The 16333-nt window shown below is 34.0% G+C and overlaps 1 protein-coding gene across 5 annotated transcripts in view; it reads left to right on the plus strand.

The window, feature by feature from the left end:
- The window catches only part of LOC149578475 (RNI-like superfamily protein), a 136552-nt gene that overhangs the window by 78150 nt on the left and 42069 nt on the right, over positions 1-16333 (plus strand). For 4 of the 5 annotated variants that reach the window (XM_089829331.1, XM_089829346.1, XM_089829342.1 and 1 more), the window contains 2 exons: positions 5002-5171; positions 5536-5613. In XM_089829331.1, coding sequence (XP_089685457.1) covers positions 5002-5171; positions 5536-5613 — 248 coding nt within the window. Of the gene's footprint in view, positions 1-4957; positions 5172-5535; positions 5614-16333 lie in introns of all 5 variants that reach the window. The other variant, XM_089829348.1, reaches the window with a different exon arrangement.

A 16333-nucleotide genomic window follows, 5' to 3' on the forward strand; every position in this document is an offset into this window, starting at 1 on the left:
ATGAGAATAAGCAATAGATTAATGGAGATGTGGAGGGGGGAGGGAGGGAGAGACGGGGGGATATTGAGAAAGAAGAAAAGCGGGAGGAGGGGAAGACGAGAAGAGATATCGATAGAGGTAAATATAGAGAGTTGTCCAGAGATAGATAAAGAAGTAAGGATATATAGGTATAGAAAGATATGAACAAAAAGAGATAGAGAGATATGTTAGGAAATAGAGAGATAAAAGATATAGGATATGAGAAATGGAGAGAGAGGAGGAGAGAATGAGAGAGAGGTGTAGATGACCAATGCCTATTTAAAAATTCTGGAGGGTTGTAGTAGATTGAGATCTCGGGTTTGGATTGGTTTTCTTCATTTTGTTTCTTTCTTTTAAGAAATACTTATTAATTCACAATACTAAATATATATAGTATACGATGTAAAGATATGATCTCTCTCAAGCAAAGTTTGATTTTTCTATAATTTGTTGTCTATTGGGAGTTTTGGACATCCACCACGGGATACAGGGAAGGAATTATGGCAGATGTTACATCTGTGAATGCCCTGGTAGATATATACATGTAAGATGTAGAAGAATACACAATGCACCTGAACCATTTGATAGGTTCTACAAAATAAATGTGGTCTTGAGCATGAAATTCCATTATTGTAGGATATAAACAAAATAGGATCTTTGAAAATGCTCTAGAAACTTTCAACAAAACGATATCATCACCTCTTAAGCCACACTATGTAGTCTTTTCTAGTATCCACAACTATATCCAATCGAACAATGGGTAACAAGACAGAGGGATTTTGTTATGTTTAATGCTTAATAGGGGTGATTGTCATCAGATATTAAAAAATATAGTTTTTGCAACTACTCTGATAGATATGTCCAAAATATGGAAGCATAGGCAAGGCACTTGGACTGGTTGACATAATTCTTCAAAGCATGTATTAGGTTAGGGCTGAATAAACTCAAAAGCCTTTAAGCTAGGCCTCCATAATCTCCATATCTTTTATCTTAAGGTTGCATAATCTACACAATGGGTTTTAGGCTCGTTTCATTTTCTGATATGTTTGGCGGTATACAGAGCTCCCAATTTTAATTTATTTTACTTTACTTATGTGAAGTTAGGCATGCATACAATTTTGCTTAGCATTTGTTTCTATTTGTTGGTTATTATGTGTGTGTGTGTGTGTGTGTGTGTGTGTGTGTTTCTTGTTGCTTGCTGATCATGTATGGATATAAGCTTAAGGCTATTTTAAAAGAGATGTATTTTTATTTTTATTTTTATTGTTATGCTCTTTTTTCACATTACTTTGTTCTTATAACAAACTTGGCAGAAGTAAAAACTTATATTACAATATTTTTATAACAGATTCCATCTGATCTATTTGCATTGAGACTTCAAGATAAATATACCACTAATATAAGCAATACACTTTGGCTGTCAATAATCTCAACTTTCAATGGTGATGCACACTTTGTACCACGAAGTTCATTCTTCATTTAACCAACTCTTGTCACAATGATCACAAAATATAATCACATATTGAAAACCTTTAGCTATGCATATATATCTAATATGTCATCTCTAGCATCAACACAATATTGTTATCTTACAAAACACTGCATTGAATACCAAAGACATGTTCTATCTTTTCTTGTAAGAAATTGTTAGTGGTTGGAATAAATCTATTGGATAAATAAGTTCTCCTTTGATTGGAATTTTGTACATTTTCAATTACTTTTATGAGCCTATTATTTTATGCATTTCAATAAAGAGCTTCCAAATATCTATTTTCTTGTAAGTCTTTTAATATTTTTGACAATGTACAAGAAGAATGCTATATAAAGCCCTCAAAATATTCTTCTTTTAAACTTTAATTTATGTTATAAAAAGACTATATATACTTTCAATTTTCTTCGACCTCATGAAGTATATGATAACTAAATATGTTCTTAGAGTGTCGTCTCCCTTTCACAATATCCCTAAGGAATGATTATTCTATCTCTACACACAAACCACACAAATTCTTCAAATTTCACCATTTAAATGTTGTGTGTTTTAAATCTAAATCATAAAGAATCTAAGGAAATTCTACATGCTCACCCTTCAATTTCTACAAAAACAAACATTCAAGGGAACACTTCTTCCCAATTCGAGGATTTGCATGACACCATATGATTTTGATGCCTAGAATATTTTGAAATGGTAAATCCACTTAAATTGACTCATACAAAGAACTACAAATTATAATTAGTTATAACCTTAGAGCCTAGTGAAGATATGTTTGGTTTAGTAGTCAAATAGAAAAAGATGACATTTAATGAGTGAAGATTATACATATTTTGATTATCAGTATTTTTAAAAAATATCTATCTTTCAAATTTAAACATTTTAAAATTTTTTTGTTATGTATTTTTAAAGCTATTATTAATGTGTTTACCTTATCATATCACTTATCTATTGAGATCTTCGTTGCACAAACAAAATCATCTTCTAAATTGTATCTCAAACGACCTCATGTAATGTGTGGTTTAAACATCACACACTAATGACTAACTCAATGGTCCTTATTGTGTGATGTTTAAGGTTACCTCATGTAATGCATAAATATATACAAAAAATACCGACAAATCCCATAACTAAGAGGTTCCACTCAACTTCGGCATACCTATTTGCACACCAAGGTGCGATTGCTAGTTTTAAAACAACTCAACTTAAAAATATAACATGAAGTGTTCTATAGTTACATTAAGTGATACATTTAAATGATAAAGTAACTTAAAAACATAACATAAAGTGATTTTGATTTATATTTTTCAAAAAGTGAATGTCAACATTAAAATATAACATGATTTTTTAAATCATGCAGTTGCACCTAGAGAGTCCACTTTTTGGGCTCTAAAATGATCATATCTTTTGATTGCCTACTCCGATTAAGCCCTACGATAGACCAAATTGAAGGGAAAATTGAAAGCAATGATTTGAGCAAAATCAAAAGACCAAAAGCTAACACACTTTCGAAAACGAGAAAAAGGATGTTGAAGACTTCAAAAATCAAACACAGGCTCAACAAACAGAAAAACTAAAAAGACTTGATGAAAAATTTTAGTAAAAGGATTCTTTACATCAATTGGAGTCGACTGGTTGATCAACATTATCCAATTAAATAACAAACTAACGTAGAGAAATGCGAAACTAAGTTGGAAAAGTTTTGTACTGTTACCTACATTTTGTGGTCACAAAATGCAGGATAACACAGCCCAAGAAGTTGAATCCTGATTTCAGCAATATTTGTAAAGATAAGATAATGGATTGGAAAATCCAACATACAACAACCATATGTGAACTTATTAAAGAAGTTTAGATCAGTGACAAATGTAAATGATCACTGGGATACAGTTTGAGAAGAAGCGTAGATAGTATCCCAACTTTTAGCTGCAGCGTCTATTGCTTCATAAGTACAAATGATCTAAGGGATAGTATGATTGTCATGGTTAAGCATGGCACTCCAAATGTCTGTCTAGTCAGCATACTTTGCAGACGTTGACTTTGTTGCCATTAATTATCCAAAATGGACTCTAACAATGTAACGTCTGAAGTATGAGGACTGTCTAGAATTGCAAGATTCGACAATAATTTCTGGAAGACAGGTGATGAATAAGGGCTCTTCCAGTTCTTGTAATGGTTCACCCTAGTCTCGTTTGATGGAATGCACATGAATCTACATTACACAGGTTCTGCAGATTTATGTGTCCATTTCATTGCTTGTATAACTCACTTTTGCATTGTCCTCAGTTTTTAAAGAACTTTCTAGATAATACATGACTTTTAAGCTTTATATTGTGTCATGATGAAGAGCACTGTTTTACTTTTCTGAATTCATTTATTGTTGCTGAACTGCATTGTGATTGCCTTTCACAACCTATAGTTAAAACATTAATTGTCTAAATCACTAGAATCTTTCAGTTCAGTGTAGTGTTCCTTAGATTACCTATGATGTGTCGGATATTGTAATCACTGTCGTGAACTTTTGTCTTTACTAATAACACTGATACTGCATGCTTTATGAGCTAACAAAGATCAAAGCTCACTGACTTTTTAATTTTTAGGGCTTTTGCAAAAGTGTCTTGTTCCATTTGAATGGCCATCCTGCCTAAATCTTAGCATTCTTTTCTACCTCTATATCTATGGTTCGATCAAACAATTTGAAGGAGGCCTATTTGTCAAGGATATAGCTGAACTGGTAAGTGAGAAATCAGAGTCATTGTAGCGTTGGATGTAATTGTTCACATCCTCCATTCTTAAGACATTAGAGTGACTTTTGTGAGATAGATAGAACTCAAATACTATGGCCTAAACTGATTTGTTATCCTGAACATTCACTGGTAAGTGAGAAATCAGAGTCATTGTAGCGTTGGATGTAATTGTTCACATCCTCTATTCTTAAGACATTAGAGTAACTTTTGTGCGATAGATAGAACTCAAATACTATGGCCTAAACTGATTTGTTATCCTGAACATTCGCATTTTCTGGAACTTAAAAGATGGCATTACCTCAAATGTTCGGGAGAATTAACTCCTATTATTCTAATTGATCAAAAAAAAATCTGGTATATTTTTATCCTTTCAAGTACATGTTTATATAGTAAAAGTAGGTGGTCAATAATAAAATGCATTGCACATTTCATACAAATAAACAGTTGTGAGAAATTTAATAGAAAGGTAAATTGTAGATAGGGAAACTTGACCATAGTACCATAATTCAGGCATTCATGTTATTTTGCCCAAGCTTTGATGTTACTTTGTATTGCTTTTATTCTTAGTACACTTCTATAGCAATAAAGAATAGTGTTTTATCTATGAATGGTTGTGTGTCACATTATTTTATTCATATTCAGTTTATGAAAATTCCAGAGAATAGTTCCTTTTTGACTGAAATAATATTTCTGGCTGAGACAGTGTTATGCTTGAGATTGAGTTTTGATGCTTTGCTGCTGGAACAGATGGCACTGCTGGCAATTGCTAAGAGACGAGGACTATTATGTGATACACTATTGCTTGCATTAGTAGACAGCTCATGCGAACTCTTAGATATCTCAGGTTCTGAAGTCACAGATAGAGGCATGCTGAAGGTGATTGAGACATGCCTTTGCTTGAAAGCTGTTGATATCAGGTCTGTTTGCTTGTCTTCAACTTCCTTAACTATGCTTTCATTCGCTTAAAAAGTGATTTAATGTTTGTCATATTACTTACCTAGATGGATTCAAGTGCATTGTTGGTTATGAGCATCACCATCCCATTGATAAGCTTCATACTCTGAATTACTATGCAAAATACACAAACATGGAATTATTTTCTCTTTAAAAGTATTACATCTTCACTTTCAGTTTTACAAAGTGTAGACATTTATGAAGAATAGGACAAACTGTTGCACATTTTGGTATTTACTGCTTCAGAAACAATCAGATAGTTATCTTTATCATCCTTGGTATGTTATTCGTTCTTATCATCTTGACCATTTTTTTTTTGTTTTACAGTCGATGCAACCGACTGAGTGCTCAATCAATTGGTGCTTTGCTACAAAAATGTGTTTCATTGGAGACATTGCGTTGGGGGTATGTCAGGTCCATCTTCCTTTGCTGCACATAAAATTTTCAGGGATTTGTAAAATATATTCTGATTTATGCTTTGAAATTGCTGCACATGATACTGAATCTCTGTATACAATGCTAACTTTGACTATAAATAGCCTAAGAAATTTCTGCTAAGATGAACAGTCTAAAGGTAGACCAAAACATTTTGTTATAAGTCTGGAATTCACAGTGAGAAATAGCACACAACAAATTTCAAGAATTACTGATTGATTAGATTAAGAACATTGTCAGGAAAACACGTCAACAGTCTTCCAATCTTCATTCTCTTTTACAATTATATACTACTTTTTGTACCATCTCTTTCATCTTGTTTTCGTTTTGTCTAGCAAGAGATTGTTTTGTTTGAGGAAAGTCTGTCTATTGCCAGCTAAGCTATGTACAAGAGATAATACATTTCTGTCTTAGTATACTGCATGCATTTGATCTGAAGTAAAGTCATTAACTATAGGACAACTGACAAAGATTGTTCTGAATTTCCTGTTGAAGGGACTGTTTCTCATGTGAACTAGATTTTTGGTTTCTTGAAACTCACAAGATAATGGAAAAACATAGCATTGATATTTTCTGAAAGGTAATCTTTTTGATCATGCTGCCCTCCATTTTGTGGTGATAATGACGAAGTGGAGGTAACATAACTTTTGCAACTAAGTTTTGCATATCTCTGAGGTAATTCACTATTTATTTGGCCAACATTGATCAACCAATTGTTCCCAATTCGTATAGTGAATCTTTTTATTGAAGGCTTTTGTCAAGCTCTTTTTGTTTTTCCATTTTATTAATCTATGCTTGATTTTTGAAGCGTTCAAAGTCCTTATTTGTGTTTTCGAGTGTTTGTTTAGATTGCTTTTAACTTTTTGTTTTGTTCAATCTCTTGATTTCGGTTTTCCCTTTGATTCGATGTACCTTAGGGCTTAATTAAACTTATTAGCCAAAAGATATGACCATTTAAGTGTCCAAAAAGTGGACTCTCCCAGCTGAATCACATATTTAAAATATGGATGTTATATTCTAATGTTGAGTTACACCTTTTGAAAAATAGAACTGAAAATGACTTTATGTTATGTTTTTAAGTTACTTTATCACTTATGTGATTTAAGTGACTATGGTACACTTTATGTTATATTTTTCATGTTGAGTTGCTATTTAGTTTTTCATTTAAGTGACTATAATGCACATCTAAGTAAGTTGTTACTTTAATATAAATATTTACACAATATGTAAACTATATAGTGTAAAGATTCTATTTGACCCATTTAAAGTGATTTTTACTCAATAATCAATTAGACATGTGCTAAATAGGAAGTTCAAGTTGTCCAACTCAATAGCATGTCTTTTCTAAATATGTTTCATGCAATTACATCCATAGAGTGTGATTTCGTCTTGCAAACCCAAATGCATGTAAGTCGAAGTATATTTTCAACACATGTTAATGCACTTGAAGACAAAAATAAAACATGCTAATACACTTGGAGAGTGTGATTTTGCACTTGAAGGAAAATGCTTGATTTAGACAAATGAAAAGGTAAAAAATAAAATATGTGTTTGCATGTCTAGAGTCCGATTTGCATGTAAAAAGACATTTCCAGCCAAGGCGTCACATGCAAATGGCCTCTTAGAGTGCGATCTGCACTAAAACATGTCATTTCAAAGTCATTTTAAATATGCAATGCCCTTCCTAGAATGCGATTTGCATAAAAAGTGCCTTTTACGTGCTTGATATTACATATAATGGCCCCTATAGAGTGTGATTTGCACTTCAAACCCATTTTGCATGCAAAATAAAACATGTGTTTGCACTCCAAGGGTCTAATTTTGCCTTTAGGTTTAAAATGATAGAGTTAAGAGGAGAAAATAAAACATGTAAATGCATTCCAAGAGTACGATTTGCTTCCTGGATACATGTAAACATCATTCAAAGACATTTTTTCCTCAATCCATGTCAAAATGTCATATGTAAAGGAAGCCAAAGGGTGCTTTTTCATAAAAAATGCCTAGAAAAAAACATTTCCAGCCTATGCGTTTGCATTTGGACGTGACATTTTGTCATTTGAGTGCATGTAAATGCATGTGTAAGTCCACATTTTTCACTATTTCATGCAAAAATGGCTCATGTAAATGCATTTATAGGGCACATTTCTCTCCAAAAACATACAAGAACATGTATTTTGCCAAAAGTTTTTCATTTAAAAGAGTTTGGAGATCACATTTTGGCATCTACAAGCAAAAGTACCCATGGATTTGACCTTGGAGATCATGGTTTGCAACTTTGAATTTGTCAAAGGCTCCTAGTTGTTGCATGCGTTTGCACTTGAGAACCCAATTTTGGAGAAGTCTTGTTCATCTAAACTTCTCTTTCCTCCATTTTTGGCTCATTGAGCTCCAAGTAAGTAGAATGAGTCAACTTTGTTTATATTTCTTATTTCTTTTGCTACAATATTGTATTCTCTGGCTCATTTTTGTCCATTTGCTCAAATGTAACCCATGTCTCTTGCATTTTGTCTTTAAATAAGTTTGAAATCCTCTCATTTGCAAATGTAAAAACTCTTCCAAATTCCAAAAACGAAAATTGCATGTAAAGGGATATCTTGAAGTTTGTCATGTTTGAGTCTATAGCGAGAGGTATGTTTTTTTTTTGTTCTTAGTTTTCCTTGCTTGTTTGTTGTTTGTTTTGATTTATTTTTGGATTAAAGTTTAAGATTTCCACCCAAGAATGCAAGTGCATGTACATGCTTTCATCACGTGCAACACGTGCAATCACATCCTCCGAATCGGATTACATGTTTATCTCAAGTAAAGATGATTCATTTTTACCACATGTAAGTACCTCTAGATAACCTGAGTTTGGTAAAAGGTCACACTTTTAAATACCAAAGTTGTCATTTTGCATGTATCCATATGCATCCAACTTGCATTCTTGGTCATACAAACGAAAGCCCATCTTTGCCCACATACAATCCATGCTTCTAAGCCCGATTTTGGCCTTTTTTGTCCAAGTACATATGCTTTCCGGTTGATTTCCAGCCTTCACATGTGTTCCATGAGTATCTAGTCAATGCTCTAAACACCTTGTTCTTCGTAGATCTTCCCTTGCAAACCAAAGTCTAATGCTTTCATGGATCCTATCCCTTCATATATGTATTTAGTCTTTGGAATTTTCATGTTGCAGCACAAGATATGCTTGCACTATCAAAATCCAAAGGGAAGATGAAATATCAATATGATAAGGAGCTAGCTCACACAACTGCATCACTCGTTTCATCTGCTTTGGAACAAATATCAGATATGGAGATTGGGCATGTTGATATGACCATTTTCTTGCGAAGGCTTGAGACTCCTGCCAGGAAGGAAATGTGGTGCATCAAGAGAAGTAATATTCATTTGGTATCCACCTTCCCCATGGCTGCCTTGGAACCACAGTTTGTTTTGGGATGTGCTCGTCGTTTTAGTACTAAATAAAAAACAAGACTTCATAATGTGTGGATTTGTCTAAAGATGTCTCTATGACTATGGAATAAGAGAAAATTGGAATATCAAAGGCATACCAATGAAAATTGGTTTGAGAATAAGAAATCTAATTTCTCTAGATGGCCTAAAACAATACACAAATCTGATTTCTCCCTAGAAGTTAATGATTTGATAATTCCCCGTTGCACAATTTGTGGCCCCTAAGAATGTGGTAACTTTGAAGGCTGGATGTGAAGTTCATCTTCCATATTTTTGAGACCATGGAACCCATCTATTGGGGAGAGCTCATAAGCACAACATTGTGCGAACATTTAATCCATGTGGGTGCATCAATACCATTCTACATAAATTCATACTTGGTTTACATTGCTGCGGCCACGGGAATGTTCTCAAGACTCTCTACCAAAGGAGATTGGTCTCTTCCCATCTTGAACTACTATGATTAGATTATGCTAACACAGAGCAAGTATCATTATAGAAGGGTCCAAGATGTGTTCTTTGGACATTTCAGGTGTCTTTTTACAAAGAGTTAGTAGTTAAAAGAGTATTAGATGAAGTTTAGCAAAAGGTAAATCAGTTCGATTGTATTTTCTTGTAATATCCAATTTTCACCTATTTGAGAGCTGGTTATTTTCAAGGAGAATCATTCACCTTACCAAGATATCCTATTGATAGGATCATTTTGATGGAGTTAGCCAAACAACTCATGGAGGTGCAATCATACCAACGCAGTCAGTGTAAAGTTTCTGCAAAATTCTGTTAAGAATCAGACTTAAATTGTACCTTTTATGCTAGCTGTAGATGATCTTCAATATACAATCTTGAATGAATGGAGAAAATATAATTCTGGAAATTCTTTTAATTTTTGCAAGTCATCTTAGGGCAGTATTGATGAAAGAGTAGACTTGTGTTTGTTGTGTATCCTTAAACTTCAACCACACCCACCTCTTATACCATAAACAAAGGGCATGTCCCCTAAAGGGACATGATCCTCTCTAGGTTAGTGCACACTACCTTCTTAAAATTAGTGCTCAAGGAGATGACTAATGGTTAACCAACATAACTAAATAGTTATTGTTAGTGCATAACAAAAAATCATTGCCAAGGATCGCCTCTCATTCTTTAGCTTAGTGTAATGCATTTAAACGCCTTTAGAATGCTATTCTAAGGGAGAAGAGTAATGTGTGGTCTGCACAATTAGACCACTATGAGTATTGATGTTAAAAGTTTAACACTCCTTAACTTGATAATCATACTGGGAGATAGCATATCTAGCATCATCAATTACGATGAATAAGCATAGACTAATACTCTATATCTGTTTGAATCTTCTGAGCAAGTGGTATCACGAAACACATGATACTACATATAACCATCTTGTGATATGACTTATCACTTGTGATGTCAGTATTGCATGTAATGCAACACACAGGATAAAATCTGAAGAATGATTAAATTCTTCATTTATCTAGGTTGTGACTCATAGGTACTGGCAATCCTATATCACAACTTGATCTTGATCTAAGATCTACTAGAACACCGGATAAAGTTTGAAGAATAAATTCTTCCTTTATCCAAGTTGTGATTCAAAGGCATAGAAATGTCTATGTCACAAATGATCTTGAACTCATCTAGATCTAATAGTAGTTCTCTACTGTTCAACACATTATCTAAGAGATCTTCATCTCTCATAATGTCTTTTATACAAGTACTCATTATCTCAGAGATCGTTACCTCTTAAATAATGAATACAGATGGTGGAGCCCATAACAGTCAATAGCTTGACAACAAAATTATTTTATTAATAATTTAAAGAATGCAAAATTTTATAATTCAACCATACCAAGTCTTTTCCTGAAGTGATCTATCTTCACTCAAGAGAGAGGTTTGGTAAGAATATTTGTTGTCTGATCTGCACTACAAATGCATTCTAGTTTTACAGTATTCATGTCTACCATATCTCTAACATAATGGTAAGGAATTTCAATATGTTTCGACCTGTCATGGGAAATTGGATTCACAGAAAGCTTGATGGAATTCTGATTATCACAATGAATAATCGTAGAATTCGTGGCTTGACCAAATAATCCCACATATAACTTTCTAAGCCAAACAGCTTCCCAAGAGGCCATCGCTACTGCAATGTATTCGGCTTCTATGGAACTTTGTGCTATTGAAGATTGCTTTCTGCATATCCATGATATCATTGCCGATCCTAAACTGAAACAACATCCTAAAGTATTTTTTCTATCCTTAACACTTCCACCCCAATTTGAGTCTGTGAATCCATGTAAATCTAAGTCAACTTTCTCATATTTGAGCCCAAGGTTAAGAGTTCCTTGTACCTTGTACGTATCTCATAATGTGTTTGACTACAACTAGGTGAATCTCCTTTGGTTCACACATAAACTAACTTAAGGCATTAACAACATAGCAAATATCAGGTCTTGTATTAACCAAGTACATAAGGGAGCCACTCATCTGTTTGTAGAGATTTGAATCTATGGAAGGTGATTCTGCTACTGCTTCTTTAAGTTTATTTAGATTAGTCTCTATTGGAGAAGACATAGACTTGTAGTTTCACATTGCAAATCTCTTCAAGATATCTAATGTATGCTTCCCTTGATTAAGTATAATGTTGTTAGAATTATGCTGTACTTCCAGTCCTAGGAAGTAATGAAGGTGTCCCAAATCTTTCATCTCGAATTTTTTGATTAGATCTTTCTTGCATTGATCTATGAGATGATCATCACCTGTCATTAGTAAATCATCAGCATATAGTATCAAAATTACCATATCATCTTTATCTCTTTTATAATATAGATTTAGATCGGCTTCATTTTTGGAGAATCCTAAGCAGGTGAGATACTTATTAATTCTTTCATACCAAGCCCTTCGAGCTTGTTTAAGCCCATAGAGAGCTTTCTTGAGCCTGCAAACAAAAACTTTAGGATCATGAGTTTCAAATACTTCAGGTTGCTCCAAATATACCTCTTCTGTAATCTTCCCATTCAGAAATGCTATTTTTACATTTATCTGATGTACTTTCCTTCCCTTCGATGCTGCAATAGCTAGGACTGCTCTTACAAAGGTATATCTGACAACAGGAGCAAATGTTTCTTCATAATCAATCCCTTCTTTCTGAGATAATCCCTTGGCTACAAATCTAGCTTTATATTTTTCAATACTACTGTCAGCAGCATGCTTTATTTTAAATATCCACTTGGAAGAGACAACAGATTTTCCTTTAGGTCTAGGAACAATTTCCCAAACATCATTCTTCATAATAGATTGGTTTTCTTTCATCATAGCACCCTTCCAAGCTGTATGTTTAATAGCATTTGAAACATTGGTTTGTTCTGATTTAGACAAATCATTCATATTTGCTCTATAACTAGAAAATCTTTTGGGTCTTTTGCTTTCTCTGATTGTTTCGGATGATGCAGCGAAGTCTTCTGCTTCCTCTACTATCTTAATGGCCCAAAGTGGCCTTTTCTTAGAGTTTTGAGTTTCTTCAAGATTAAGATTTTGAATTTCATTTTCAATTTCTTCAATGTTCTCCCTCTCAGACTCAGAGTCAGTATTTCTTTCGGAACTAGGTAGTGGAGAGGGTTCTTCAGTCCTTAGGGCTCTTTTGAATGCTAAATCTTCTTCAAAAATTACATCCCTACTAAATTCAATATTTTTTTGACTAGGTATGAAAATTCTATATGCTTTAGATGTTTCACTTTGCCCTACAAAAATACCTTTCCTCCCAGAGGGTTCTCTCTTAGTTTTCTTTTCTTTTGGAACATGATATATTTACTGGGCACCCAAAAATCCTAAGATGACTTATATTGGGTTTAACCTTAGTAAAGATTTCTTCAGAAGTTTTATCTCTAAAATAGAAGTGAGGACTTCTGTTTTGAATATAGACAGCAACACAAGAGGTTTCTGCCCAAAGATAATATTCTAGATTTTGATCAAATATAATAGCTCTTACAACTTCTATAATGGTTCTATTCTTCCTTTTTGCTACCCCGTTTTGTTGTGGGTTATAAGGAATGGTATACTCCCTCTTAATTCCTGTTTCTTTACAAAACGTTTTAAACAAATCTGAGGTGTATTCCCCTCCATTATCAGTCCTAAGAGTTTTAATTTTATGTTTTGATAAATTTTCAGTTAAGGTTTAAAATTCTTTATATCTCTTCAAGATTTCTTTTGATTCTTTGCATTTTAAGAAGTAAATCCTAGTTTCCTAGAGAAGTCATCTATAAAAAGTATATAGTACTAGAATCCTCCAAGAGAAGGAACAGACATAGGTCCACATAAATCTGAGTGGATTAATTCCAAAACATGTTAGTTTTTTTAGTGCTATCATAACATGGAATTTTAGTGTTCTTACCTAGAGCGCATCCTTTGCATATGCTTGAGTGATCTTTATTCAGTTTAGGTAAACTAGTAACCATCTTCTCCATAGTTGATAAGGTTTTGATATTTAGAGGTCCTAACCTTCTGTGCCATATTTCATTTATATCAGCAACTTCATGAATTAAGGCTTGAATAGGTCGACTAGGTTCTGAATTTAATTCATACAAACACCCTTTTCTTTGACCAATCAATTTTGCATTCTTAAATGAGGAGTTCTTAGCTTAGGTTATGAGTTTACTGTCCATGAATGCAACATTATGTCCATTATCTTCAAGTACTATAACCGAGATTAGATTCTTTTTTATTCTTGGTACATAGAGTACTCCTTTGAGAAGAAGAGAACTACTCGACTTTAGTTTCAAGGTGCAATTTCCAATTCCTTTGATGGAATGTGCTAAATTATCACCGGTGGTGACTTCGCCATTAACCTTTTCTGATATAGTGTCTAGTGCTTCTTTGCATCCTGTAATTGTCAAGATGATCCACTATCAATCACCCATGCTTTACTTGTGACTTCATTTTATAGTGCCGAATACAATACATGATTCTCAGGATCATAGTTATCTTCTTCCCTAGTAATGTTTATACAATTCACTTGCTGTTTAGAATTCTCAGGGCAATTATGTCTGTAGTCTCCAAACTTTTTGCATCTGAAGGAACTTTCTTAGGTTTGTCGTTCTTTTGATTACCACTTTTCTTTCTGAAATGCTTCTTCTTGCCTTTATAGGAATTTGTATTAAGAACATGAAGTTCTTCATCTTTCGTTTTCAATTTTCCTTAAGCTTTCTGGATTCTTCCCAAAGACAGTCTCCCTTAAGTCTTTTGAACTTAGGAAGATTATCTCTGGCATTTACTCCTTGTGCAAATGTTTCCTATGAATCTAGTAATCCATCTATAGCCATCAATGTTAGTTCTGTGTCATAAATGACGGTTTCTTTACTTGCAAGTTCATCTCTTAGGCTGGCAACCCTTAGGAAGTAAGAATTCATCAATCCTCCCTTCTTTATTTGTATGTGATTTAGTTTCCTTTTTAGTGCGAGAACTCTAGTTGCATTGTTAATCTCATATGCATTTAGTAATGCATTCATCATATCAAATGTTGTTTGATGTTTCGTTGGCATGGGTACTATATCATTTTTTACTTCATCTAATATGATCTGAATGGCTTTGCTATTTCCTTTACTTGAGATAGTTTTATGAGGTTCAACAGTAGGTTGTCTGGATGTTGAATCAACAAATTGTTTTATATTATTTTCTTCAAGAACCATCATGATTTTGAATTTGCAAGTATCAAAGTGTTCTTTCCCATCAAACCTGTCCTCGGGTTTGATTGTGTATGTCATTGAAGATAGGAGAATGATGCTAGATATATATCAAGTCTGATTATTTAATTTGCAGAGGCTAGGTTTGACTACCAGAGCTCTGATACCATGTAAAGTTTCTACAAAATTCTGTTAAGAATCAAACTCAAATTGTACTTTTTATGTTTGCTGTAGATGATCTTCAATATACAGTCTTGAATGAAGGAGAAAATATAATTCTGGAAATTCTTTTAATTTCTGCAAGTCGTCTTAGGGCAATATTGATTAAGGAGGAGACTTGTGTTTCTTGTGTGTCCTTAAATTTCAATCACACCCACCTCTTATACCATAACCAAAGGGCATGTCCTCTAAAGGACATGACCCTCTCTAGGTCTGCCCACACTACCTTCTTGAAATCAGCGGTCAAGGAGATGACTAATGGTTAACCAACATAACTAAATAGTTATTGTTAGTGCATAACAAAAAATCATTGCCAAGGATCACCGCTCATTCTTTAGCCAAGAGTAATGTATTTAAACGCGTTTAGAATGGTATTCTAAGAGAGAAGAGTAATGTGCAGTTTGCACAAGCAGACCAGTATGATTATTGATGTTAGAAGTTTAATAGTCAACAGAGGCTAGGATTTGGCATTACCACTGCCAAACCCCTCCAAATTGATCTATATACGCTCAATTCAGTGTATAAAGCGAAAGCTATGGAAGCAGAACTTCAGCTCATTACTCTAAAGAAGTTCAAGGCTAGATTTTGACTTTGACTACTGAGGGATGCATTCGAAGATCAAAAGGAAGGCACCTGTGTCTTTGATAGATTCCAATCTATCTTACTGAACACTAACGAGTGGCTGAAAATAAAAGCCCTTAAGAGAGTACATCTGAAGATTAGGATAGATTGCCATCAATTCAAACCAGTTGGAAGGAGATCACAAGTGGAGATTAAGAAGAAAGATGGTCCATCCTCATCTAGGTTGGCTAAAACTCTCAAGTTTAAGCTCAAAGGAGGAAAAGTATCAAATCCACCTTAGATTCCTCTTAGACACCCATGCAAACTCAAGAATCAGAAGAAGAGTGTGATCAAGAGGACGAAGAGGAAGAGGTAGTGAAGATGATCATATCTCCCCCACGGCCAAAAAACAACCAGGAGCCATCTACTCAGGAAGAACCTTTCTTGGATGCGGTAGACAATGATGTGGATTTATTCTCCATTGTATTCTCATCTACCATTTCAGTCTCAGAGGTGAACATGTCAACACTCCCGTTTCTTTTGCATTTTCTCCTATCCTCACAACAGAGGAGTGTGAGAATTTGGAAAATGTATTTGATAATTTTCCAAGTCTTGCAGAAGGTCAAGTTTCCCAACTTGATATTGTTGGTTCCCAAAACTGTAGATTGGAATCCTACGAGTTTTGCCAACTCGATGCTGGGATATCCAACCGGTTATGGCCAACTTGACAGAACTAAATGATGTAATTCAATTTCTCCACGCTT

Source organism: Cupressus sempervirens, chromosome 1 (assembly GCF_028749045.1).
Source record: "Cupressus sempervirens isolate cs-2001-9-10 chromosome 1, ASM2874904v1, whole genome shotgun sequence".
Classification (NCBI taxonomy): domain Eukaryota; kingdom Viridiplantae; phylum Streptophyta; class Pinopsida; order Cupressales; family Cupressaceae; genus Cupressus; species Cupressus sempervirens.